This window comes from Corythoichthys intestinalis, chromosome 7 (assembly GCF_030265065.1).
Source record: "Corythoichthys intestinalis isolate RoL2023-P3 chromosome 7, ASM3026506v1, whole genome shotgun sequence".
Classification (NCBI taxonomy): domain Eukaryota; kingdom Metazoa; phylum Chordata; class Actinopteri; order Syngnathiformes; family Syngnathidae; genus Corythoichthys; species Corythoichthys intestinalis.
In genome coordinates, this window is record NC_080401.1 from 59,886,425 (window position 1) to 59,898,544 (window position 12,120).

A 12,120-nucleotide genomic window follows, 5' to 3' on the forward strand; every position below is an offset into this window, starting at 1 on the left:
AAATGACCTGACATAACGAGGACACGCCCCCCAAATGTCCCCAAATGACCTGATTGACCAGGACACCCCCCCTAATGACCTGATGTGACCAGGACACGCCCCCCCAAATGCCCCCAAATGACCTGATATAACCAGGACACCCCACCCCAAGTGTCCCCATATGACCTGATATGATCAGGACCCCCCCCCCCCCCAATGATCTGATATTACCAGGACAAGCCCCCAAGTTATCTGATATGACCAGGACACGCCCCCCAAATGTCCCCACTTCATGTACATTTTGGGCCATTTCTTGTTGATATTAGGGCATTTCCAGAATCCTCCCCCAAAAATGTCCCCAAATGACCCGACATAACACGCCCCCGAAATGACCTGATATGACCAGGACACGCCCCCAAATGTCCCCAAATGACCTGATATGATCAGGACACCCCCCGCACCCCAAATGACCTGATATTACCAGGACAAGCCCCCCCAAAATGATCTGATATGACTAAGACATGCCCCCAAGTTACCTGATATGACCAGGACACGCCCCCCAAATGTCCCCACTTCATGTACATTTTGGGGCATTTCTTGTTGATATTAGGGCATTTCCAGGTCTCTTCCTGTTTATTGGTCAATTCCTGTAGATTTGGGGTCATTTCCATGTCACTTCCTGTTGATTTTGAGTCCCTTCAAAGTCCCTTTGTTTATCTTGGGTCACTTTTTGTAGATTTTGGGGCATTTGCTCTTGATTTTAGAGCATTTGTGGGTCAATTACTGTTTATTGGACATTTCTTGTTGATTTTGGGACATTTCCAGGTCATTTCCTGTTCATTCCCAGGTCACTACCTACTGGTTTAAAGGCGCTTACAGTCACATTTTATTGATTTCTGGTCTACGCCTTGGAAATTTGAGGGTACTTGTTTATGTGCTTACCACCTGTTGATTGTGGTGCACTTACAGTTAACCAATTGGTTGCCACCCACGGCGCTAGCCGTCCAATCCATATGGACAGGGAGACGACAACAAACAATATCCCAATCCAAATTGATTGGACGTCTAGCGCCGTGTGTGGTAGCCCGCGAGAAAAAACAAAACACAGCGCTTTAATCGGAAGCAGGGCAATCGGACCGAATGCCTGTTACACAACGCAGACGCGCGCACTTACGTAAGTTTGCGCCACAATGTTGCATAAGATTTTTTTAAAGAACAATTTTAATGAATGTAGTATGCCACTCACTTGTTATTGTTGTGAAACACACACAGCCTGGGATTTTCCACTCGGCTCACAAAATCAGTTTTGACTTGACGGGTCAACTTGGGACTTGTTAACTGGTGGCGCAGCGGCCAGATTGGGCCCACCACATCATTTTGCGTAAAGTTAATCACATACAGTACATCGACAGTTTTTTTACTCAAATAAAATCTTTTGTTTTCTTCCAATTTTTTTCTAATAACAAAAATAATTTTTATGATATGATTAGATATTCATTATAATTTAAGAATATTTTTTTTATATAATCCAAAAATATGTTTACTGATTCCCTAATCTTATTAAAAGAAAAATTGCGAGTAAATAAATGATAACAATGACAAGTATATAAAATGCATCAATAATCAATTAATAATTAAAAATCAAAACCAATTAAAAGCCAATTGAGGATTTTTTTTTAAATGTAGATTTTTTTTTGTTTTAAATTTTAAAAATCTTTTATATCTTTGATATTTTTTTTTACATAAAAAATTTAATGTGTTCAAAAAATTATTTACATTTTATCCTTGTTTTACGTTAAAAACAAAAAATGAATAGAAAATTAAAATAAATTCGTAAACTTAATTTGTTTAAAAAAAACATTTGAATTTTAAAAATCATAAAAAATATAATCATTTGAAATTGATAAAATATATCTTTTAAAAAAAGAATACATTTTAAAAATATTTTTTTACACAAAAAATATAATTTATAGTTCATTAATAAGTTTAAAATTATAATTAATTAATAATAATTTAATAAAATAATATATATTTCTATTATTAATTAATAATTTAAAATTTAAAAAATGCATTAAGAAAATTAAAAATCGAAACCAATTAAAAGCAATGAGGATTTCATTTTTTCTAAATGTAGATCATTTTTGTGTTTTAAAAATCTTTGGTAAAAAAAAAAAAAAAAAAAAAAAAAAAAAAAAAATTACATAAAAAAAATTGCTTTCAAAAAATTATTCACATTTTATCCTTGTTTTACATTTGTAACAAAAAAAATGAATAGAAAATTAAAATAAATTCGTAACCTTAATTTGTTTAAAAAAATATTTCAATTTTAAAACAGATACCATAATTCATTATTAAGTTTAAAATTATAATTAATTAATAATAATGTAACAAAATAATATATATTTCTATTATTAATTATTAATAAATAATTTGAAATTTTAGAAAAAAATCCATTAGGAAAATTAATTAAAAATCAAAATGAATTAAAGAATACACGAATTACAAATTGAATTTTAAATGAACTTAAATTGTAATATAAATAACATAAAAAATATGATTGTATAAATTATGAAAAATATCTTTTTAAAAAATTCATTTTTTTCACATAGAAAATAAATACGATTATATATTTTTTTTATAAAAAATGCATTTCAAAAATCTTTTCAAGTTAACAACTAAAAATTAATAGAAAAGTGAAATTTTAAATACGTTTTTACATTTTTAAAAAATTGATGAATAAAATATAATCTAAAAATATTATTCAAAATAATTAAATATATTAAAAATAATATTTACATTTTTCAATTTTTGTAAAAAAAATTAATAAAAATTTGTTTTAAAAAAATCTGTTTTACAATAGCAATAAAATGAACAGAAAATTCAAATAAATGAAAAAAATCATTTGTTTTAAAACAATTTAAATGTACTTAATTTAAAATATTTTTTTAATTCAAGAATTTTTTTCACATAAGAAATTTTTGAGAATATAGAAAATTAAAATAAAATTTGAATTTTAAAGAATTATTATTGAAATAAAAATGCAAAAATTAATAATTAACATGAAAAAATATTTAAAAATATAAAGCTAAAATAATGAAATATATTACAATATTTAAATTTTTCCATTTTTACATAAAAAATGAAAAGAAAAACACAATCGATTTCAAAATAAATTTGAAGTTTAAAAAATGATCTTTGTGTCACAATAATAACCAAAAATATAAACAGAAAATTCAAATCCACGAAAAAAAGTTTGTATAAAAAAAATTGAATTAAAAAGACCAATACAGTTTTGAATAAAGTTAAAAAAATTTCAAAAAAATACAAATAAAATTAAAATGAAAATAAATCCAATAATATTATATATATATATATATATGTATGATTATTTATTTATTTTTATGAAATGGGTTAGTAAGAGGCTCCAAAAAATTCTCATGGTAAAAATATCTCTAAAAGGTTTATTGACTATCAAAAAAAAAGATTCATTAGCTAATGGATTGGTCGCATCAGGCCTTGTTTACCTGCCATTGACAGCCATAGACGTCCGATCCGTTCTAAGTGGTAGCGCTCCCGCTTCGAACCGATCGGACGTCTACTCATAATATACTGTATCTCATTCCATAATAGGAAATGAACTGGCGTGAGGTTAGCAAGGTCGCGCCACGCGTCCCACGAAGACGACCGCGTTCAGCGTCTTCTCGCGGATCAGTAGCAAAAAGGGCCGATCGGCGGCGAAGACCTCCGCGTCCAACTTGATGGATCTCCCTGCCGCCACCGCGCCGGTGGACGCCGACGCCTCGCTGCCTAGCTCGTTCACCTGACGGCGAGCGGTCGCGTCACAGAACTGCTCGGAAATCGTAGAAACGGACAGACGGGAGTCAAACCTCCAGGAAGGCTTTGTGGTAGGCGTCGCTGATGAAGACGCCGTCGGCGTCGTCGGCGAGGAGACCTGAGGGCGACAATAATATTAACAATATGTTGATTAAATTACCGTCATTTCTGCGCTATAGTCGCACAGTTCAAATTTCTCCCCCCAAAAAAAATCATTAAAAATAACATTTTTATAATTTTTTAATGATAAAAAAAAATTAAAGGATAAAAAATAAAATTTAATAAAAAGAAAAATATCATGATAAATTGAAATATATTTTTTAATTCCTGTTATTTTCGCACTGGGGGAGTTCTTCACATTTTAAAAAATTTAAGAAAAATTTTATTTAGAAAAAAAATAACAATTAAAAAAAAAGAAAAATTATCAAATTAGTTGAAAATTGAAAAAAATAAAATTGAATTCAATAAATTTGTTGATATAAACAACTAAAAAATACATTTAAAAAAATATTTAAATTAAAAAAAATAATTTTAAAAAATCATTAAAAAACAATAAGAAAAAAATACATTAAAAAAATAAAATTCAAATCAATTGAAAACAATTTGAAAAACTAAAGTTTAATTAATAAAAGAAAAACAAAATCGCACTATAAATTAAAAGGATTTTTTTCATTAGTCATTTTTGCAATCTTTAGCACACCTGAATTTTTTTACAAATTAAAAAAAAAAAGAAAAACAGAAAAATGTAGTATACATTTTTTTACATAAATGATTTTTAAAAAAATAAAGGACAAAAAACTAAGTTTAACAAAAAGAAAAATGTCGCATGATGAATTCTAATAATTATTTTTCATTACTGTCATTTTTGCAATCTATAGCACACCTGAATTTTTTAAAAATAATTTTAAAAAAAATTGAATTAAAAAAAAAAAGTTTGATTAAAGAAAATTAAATACACATTTTTTTACATAAATGATTTTTTAAAATTAAAGGGTTAAAAAAATATATTAAAAAGAAAAATGTCGCATGACGAATTCTAATAATTATTTTTAATTCCCGTGATTTTCGCACCAAAGGGCACTCCTCAAATTTTTAAAACTTTAAGAAAAAAGATTATTTACAAAAAAGGAAAAAAAAGAAAAATATATAAAATTTGTTGAAAATTATAAAAAAATTGAATGCAATAAATTTGTTGAAAAAAAGTAAACAATTGAAAATATAAAACAAATAAAAATTAAAAATAATAATTTAAAAAACAATAAGAAAAAAATAATCAAAAAATAAATAAAATTCAAATAAATGAAAAAACTATACTAAAAATTTTTTTTTTTTTTTAAATTGCATGATAAATTATTTTTTAATTCCAGTTTTTTTTTTGCACTAGAGGGCACTCCTCAAATTTAAAAAAAAATTAAGAAAAATTTTATTTAGAAAAAAAATAATAAAAAAAAGGAAAAATTATAAATTTAGAAGGCGGCACGGTGGCTTAGTGGTTAGCACATCTGCCTCACAGTTCTGAGATCAAGGGTTCAATCCCGGGCTTCGGCCTTCCTGTGTGGAGTTTGCATGTTCTCCCCGTGCCTGCGTTTTTTGCGGGAACTCCGGTTTACTCCCACATCCCAAAAACATGCATGGTAGGCTGATTGAACACTCTAAATTGTCCGTAGGTATGAGTGTGTGCGTGAATGGTTGTATGTCTCCTTGTGCCCTGCGATTGGCTGGCAACCAGTTCAGGGTGTCCCCTGCCTACTGCCCGTAGTTGGCTGGGATAGGCTCCAGCACCTCCGCGACCCTCGTGAGGAAAAGCGGCATGGAAAATGAATGAATGAATGAATATAAATTTAGATGAAAATTGAAAACAATTAAATTGAATTTTAAAAAATTGTTGAAAGAAAGTAAACAATTGAAAATATAAAAAACACATTAAAAAAGATAAATTTAAAAAATTATTTAAAAAACAATTACAAGAACAATTAATTCCCATTATTTTTTAAACGGTTAAAAAGTTTAATGAAAAAAAAAGGGGGGGGGGCACACTATAAATTAAAACGATTTTTCAAATTACTGTCATTTTTGCACTATACAGCACACTTGAATTTTTAAAAATATTATTTTAAAAATTTATTTTGAAAAAAATATTTTAAAAAATTTGATTTAAAAAATTGAAATAATCTAAAAAAATTCAAAATATAAGAATAGATTTAATACTCCAAATGAAAAATAATTTTAAAAAAATAAAATAAAAAATATGTTTAAAATAGAAATTAATGCATTATAACAACCCATTCAAATCAATACATAAAATTGAAATCAATTTAAGAAACAAAAAAAAAATTGCATTCAAATTTTAAAAATTACCCCCAAAAAATTTTTTAAATGAATTTTCGGATTCAAAATTTACAGTGGATTTCAAAGTCAGATGATTTTTTTTAAATATCTACAAAATCAAACAAACATGAAGAAAAATCCTAGAATGGAAATTTTTAAATCTCAGCCATAAAGCCTTTGGCGCCCTCACCTGGCAGACTTGCATTTTCCGGGCTAAATACATCTCGCAGTCCCATCGCATTGAGCGCCTCCTTCAGGCGAAGGCTCTCCTCCAGGCGGAATCGCGGAAGGTTGACGGACACGCGAGTCTCCGTCATCCGCTCCAACCACCGTGTCAGCGTGGGGAGGTTTAGCTCCGTCTCCACCTACCGTAATGCACGTCAGTAGCGTAGCGTAGTGTAGATGTAGCGCCACTACCTACCTGCGCTAGCAGGTGGCCTCGGTCCGGCAGCAGCAGCGTCATGGCCGTGTCCCGCCCGCGGTACTCCATCTCCAACAGCTGGAGGTGCTCCGCCGGCAGACGGGCGTAGCGGAAGGTGCTCTCTTGGAACATCATGGTGACAGAACACGAACGCCACGCGTCCACGCGGAAGGGGGCCTCGTAGGCGTCGTCCTCGCGGAAGCGCTTCTGCCAAGAACCCTGAACAAGCGCCATGTTAGATGTCCATCTCTCTCTAAAAAGGGTCACTTTCTGTGGTTTTCAGTCACTTCCTGTTGATTATGGGGCATTTCCAGGTCACTTCCTGTACATTTTGAGGCATTCTGGGGTCACTTCCAGTACATTGGGGGCATTTTCTGTTGATTTCAGTGCATTTCATGCCACTTCCTGTTGATTTCTGCCATTTAAAATGAATGGAAAATTTGGACGTGCATAGCTGTCAATAGCATGGACTTGCATGCACTGCAAAACTGCCATATACCCTAAAAACAGCCATATACCCCTCCACCTCAAAACAATGCCACAAACCAAAATGCATTTTACCATATACCAAAAAATATGACATATGGCAAAATCAATTTCGCCATATGGCAAAATCATTTTTGTCACATGGCAAAAAAATGCCACAAACCAAAATGCATTTTTCCATATACCAGAAAAAATGCCACATGGCAAAATCCATTTCGCCACATGGCAAAAAAAGGCCACATGGCAAATTCCATTTTGCCACATGGCAAAATAAAATTGTCAAGTGGCAAAATCCATTTTGCCACATGGCGAAAAAAATGCCACAAACCTAAATGCATTTTGCCATATACCCAAAAAAATGAGACATGTCAAAATCCATTTTGCCACATGGCAAAAACATGACAAATGGCAAAATCCATTTTGCCAAATTGCAAAAAAAAATTGCCACAAACCAAAATGCATTTTGCCATATACCCAAAAAAATGAGACATGTCAAAATCCATTTTGCCACATGGCAAAAACATGCCAAATGGCAAAATCCATTTGCCACATGGCAAAATCCATTTTGCCACATTGCAAAAAAAAATTGACACAAACCAAAATGCCTTTTGCCATATACCCAAAAAAATGAGACATGTCAAAATCCATTTTGCCACATGGCAAAAAAATGCCACATAGCAAAATAGATTTTGCCACATGGCAAAAAAATCCAACATGGCAAAATCAATTTTGCCACATGGCAAAAAAATCCAACATGGCAAAATCAATTTTGCCACATTGCTAAATAAAATTGCCACAAGGCAAAAAACATTCCACCTGGCAAAAAATGCCACATGGCAAAATCTATTTTGTCACAAAGCAAAAAATAATGCCACATGGTAAAATCAATTTTGCTACATGGCAGAAAATTTCCACATGGCAAAATCCATTTTGCCACATGGCATGTCAAAATCCATTTTGCCACATGGCAAAAAAATGCCACATAGCAAAATAGATTTTGCCACATGGCAAAAAAATCCAACATGGCAAAATCAATTTTGCCACATTGCCAAAAAAAAATTGCCACAAGGCAAAAAACATTCCACCTGGCAAAAAATGCCACATGGCAAAATCCATTTTGTCACAAAGCAAAAAATTTGCCACATGGCAAAAATAAAATTGCCACACAACAACAACAAAAAAAGCCACACGGCAAAATTCATTTTGCCACATGGCAATACCACTTTTGGTTCTCACTGTCTGTCATGCATTTTGTGTCACTTTCAGTTGGTTGGTCACTTCCTGTTGGTTTTGGGGTATTTCCAGGTCACTTCCTGTTGATGTCATGTCACTTTCTGTTCATTTTGAGAAATTCTGGGGTCACTTCCAGTACATTTGCGAGCATTTTCTTTCAATTTCAATGCATTTTTCGACACTTCCTGTTGGTTGGGCACTTCCTGTTAATTCACGGTTTGTACACTTTGGATAATTTTCTTTAAGCGCATTTCAAGTCACTTCCTCCTCATTGGTCACAACCTGCTAATTTTGGGGCATTGTCCAATGGTGCTACCTTAAAGTAGATTGTGTTGACCAAGACCAGGACGGCGTCGGCGTTGACAGCACCCGCAGGCAACGCATCCCGGATGTTGTTCTCAGTCTTGTTGGCTACCCAAGCATTGATTGCAGCGCGTGACGCTTCTGGCTGGGCCTGAAACACAGCGACCAATCAGAGCGCAAAAAGAGAAGACATCTCGTCATTGCACTATTAGCAAAAGAGTTAGCTGTGTGTCTACACGGTGGCCATTTTGGTGGGGGCAATCCTACTTTCTGGACGCTTTTAAAGGCATTTTGGCTGCACATAAACATGGCTATAGGCAAATAATGCATAAAACTAAAGAGCTAGCCGTATGTCTACTTGGCGGCCATCTTGGTGGGGGCAACCCTCATTTTTGGAGTGATTTCGGCTGCATGTAAACGCGAATATGGACAAAATACGTTCAGAGAAAGTAATAGAGCGACGGACGGGACCGACCCGGAAATCCAGCGACATCATCTCGGCGCCGTACACCTGGCGGCTGATGTTCTGGTAGGTGGCGTTGAAGCGAAGCGATCGGTCCCCAAAGAGGCGATTGGCCACAGCCAGCTGCGTGCTGGAATCTATTTTCCTGTACAGGCGACACAGCAGCTTGGCGAAGTAAAAGTGGACTTTATCCGACGTCCTCTCCGTCACGGAATCGAACTCGAACACCTGCCGACAGGCACAAACGTTATGATTCAATACAATGTCATTTCCTGTTGATTTTGGGTCAAATCCGGGTCACTTCCTATTGATTTTGGGTTGCGTTTTTCAGTTCACTTCTTGTTGATTTTGTGATCACTTTCTCTTAACATTGTGGAAAATCCACTTCACTTCCTGTTGATTTTGGGTCACTGTCTGTTAATGTCAAAAATCCAGGTCACATCCTGTTGATTTATGGTCACTTCCTACTAATGTCAGGGAAATTTGAGGTCATTTTCTGTGGATTTTGGGTCACTTCCTGTTGATGTTTGGAATCATCAGGGTCACTTCGGGGGGGTGATCATTTGCCACTAGCCTCTCCCTGTCCAACAGAGTCGGACATCTATCATATTGAGCTAAGCTAAGCACTTGCTAACGGGCTAACGCTACCTTCATGATTTCCTCCAAGGTGCGCCCGCAGGCGCCCAGTTTGGTCATAGAGAAGGCGGCCGACACGCTGAGCGGGGACAGGAAAAGATTGGCGTCGGGGTCCCGCCCTAGCGCCACCTGCCGGTAGAGAGCTAAGGCGAAGCGCGCGTTGGCGGCGGACAGCTCCCACACGCGCGGGTTAGTTGAAGGTGGGACCGAGCCATCCGTCGAATTATCGGGGGCGTCATCCTCGGGGACGCGGTAGACGCAGCGGGGCTCCAGCACCACGTCCTTGGCTTTGATGGTGCACGGGTCATCAGGGGCAGAGCCGCACGCCACTGAAAGGACACCAAGGAGGAACAGCCAATCAGAGGCACCCATGCTGTGAACGGACAAGCCAATGTTATACTTATGACATTTTATGTTGGATATTACGATATGAATTGTACAAATTTGTATAAAATGTATTTTGATTTAACAAATAAAATGTTTTTTTTTCTTATTTTATAAAATGCGTATAAATGTATAAATTGGATATAAATTAATTTAAAAAAAATATGCTTTCATGATTATTTTGATAGTTATTATTTTTTTAAATTTGTACAAAATGTAAAAATTGGATGTAACATTTTAAAAATATTCAAACTAAAAATATTAGACCTAAACTAACCTAATACAACAAATGTTAATATAAATATTGAAATAAGTTCAAATGTAATCAAAAGAAACATTTGAAATACATAAAAATGTAATTATGTGAAATAAACAATGAAAGCAGTGAAAAAAATATATATTCAATTACATTTATTTGTATATGAAATTGAAATACATAAAATTGAAATATATATATATTTTTAATTTTAAATAAGAAGTAGATATTAAGATATACTGTGTGCTCTAGTTATAGACGGAAATAGACGTCCAATCAATCGGCGTCAATGGCAACCGAGTAGTCAACCCTTTTTTAAAAAAAAATTTTGTTGAATATTACAATATGAATTGTACAAATTTGTATGAAATGTATACATTTTTATTCAAAAAAGAGAATGTTATTATTTTATGAAAATGTGTATAAAAATTAATTATATAAATTTTTAAAAATTGTTTTATGATATTAATTTGATCAAATCTGTATAAAATATTTTATTTTTTATAAATTAGATGTAACATTAAAAAAATATTAAAACCAAAAATTTTAACCCTAAACTAACCTAATATATGTAAATATGAATATAGATGGAGCAATAAATTCAAGTGTAATCAAAATATAAAAGATGAAAAATATTTCAAAAATACTGGAACACATAAAAATGGAAATAATTATATGAAATAAACATAAAATACACAGTACAAAATATATATTTATATATGAAATTGAAATACGTAAAAAATTGAAATATAAAGATTAAATTTTAAAAATGTAGATATACTGTACGTCGATACAGTATGTACATTTTTAAAAAATATATAGTTGATATACATGAAAATTATATATTAATACAAAATGAGAACCCCCCCCCCCCCCCCAAAATACAACAAGTAAATAGTGGAATAATACTATATTTCATGTCATGCTTGATCATTTCATTTTGTAGACCAATGATCTGGATTAAATATGTGCGTTTGGCGACCTCAAGTGGCCAAATATAATCACGTTACGTCCATAATACAGTACTGATTGTTGGATATAAACTAAATAGCATAGCTAATCAATAAATACTCAGATTTGATCAACGGATATAGGTCAGCAACCCAGCCCTCTTATCTAATTCACTGCCATTGACAGCGACAGACGTCCAATCAGATTTGCATGGATCGAAAGATCACACATCATAAAACAACGGATTATCTGACATCAATGACGGCGATAGACGTCCAATCCATTTAAAGCGAGGGGGTTGGCAGCAAATGAACAGACATTAATTCGCTGCGAATCCTCCCGCTTAGAGTGGATCGGACGTCTACTCACAATAAACTCATAATTGGCAACGGATTGGCTGCTTCATTGGACGTCCATCACCGTCAATGTCATCCAAAGAGTTAATATCAAAGAACAAGTTCGTTTTAATTAGCGTAGCAAGACAAAATTTGGACCTCTTACCTGAGCAGATGAAGCTGGTGTTTGTGCACGGGAGGTCAGTGACCTGTGGTGTCCAAAACATTGACCTTTGAACCAACGCCCGCACTTACTGAAGCTTTCACAAAGCAGAGGGCGCCAGTGGAAACTAGCAAACATAGTAATAAAGCCTTGTTTAGCTTATTGCTAACACACAACGCAAAACAAAATAGATGATAGATGTCGACTCTTATTTCAGGGCATTTCTGGTTTATTGTGTTATTTTTCATCACTTCCTGTTGATCTTGGGAAATTTTCTGTTGATTTAGGGCATTTACAGGTCACTTCCTGTTCATTTATATATGTATTTTTATATTATAACGTATATAC

The 12,120-nt window shown here is 33.6% G+C and overlaps 1 protein-coding gene across 1 annotated transcript; it reads right to left on the reverse strand.

Moving 5' to 3' along the window:
• Window positions 1-3,365: 3,365 nt before the first annotated feature.
• On the reverse strand, window positions 3,366-11,904 carry serpinc1 (serpin peptidase inhibitor, clade C (antithrombin), member 1). The gene is made up of 8 exons (XM_057841693.1): window positions 11,776-11,904; window positions 9,696-10,056; window positions 9,060-9,275; window positions 8,598-8,735; window positions 6,563-6,781; window positions 6,332-6,506; window positions 3,867-3,931; window positions 3,366-3,799 (listed from the first exon to the last, which is right to left on the reverse strand). The coding sequence occupies exons 2-8, from the start codon at window positions 10,053-10,055 to the stop codon at window positions 3,629-3,631; spliced, it is 1,344 nt and encodes a 447-aa protein (XP_057697676.1). The 5' UTR covers window position 10,056; window positions 11,776-11,904; the 3' UTR covers window positions 3,366-3,628.
• Window positions 11,905-12,120: the final 216 nt, after the last annotated feature.

What these genes read in the sequence shown, in the direction of transcription:
- serpinc1 (XM_057841693.1), bottom strand. Translation starts at nt 10,055, where the DNA reads ATGGGTGCCTCTGATTGGCTGTTCCTCCTTGGTGTCCTTTCAGTGGCG. An exon ending in CCTTGGAGGAAATCATGAAG is followed by an intron (nt 9,276 to 9,695) that starts GTAGCGTTAGCC and finishes GCCTGTCGGCAG; the next exon opens with GTGTTCGAGTTCGATTCCGT. An exon ending in GAGGCCACCTGCTAGCGCAG is followed by an intron (nt 6,507 to 6,562) that starts GTAGGTAGTGGC and finishes GCATTACGGTAG; the next exon opens with GTGGAGACGGAGCTAAACCT.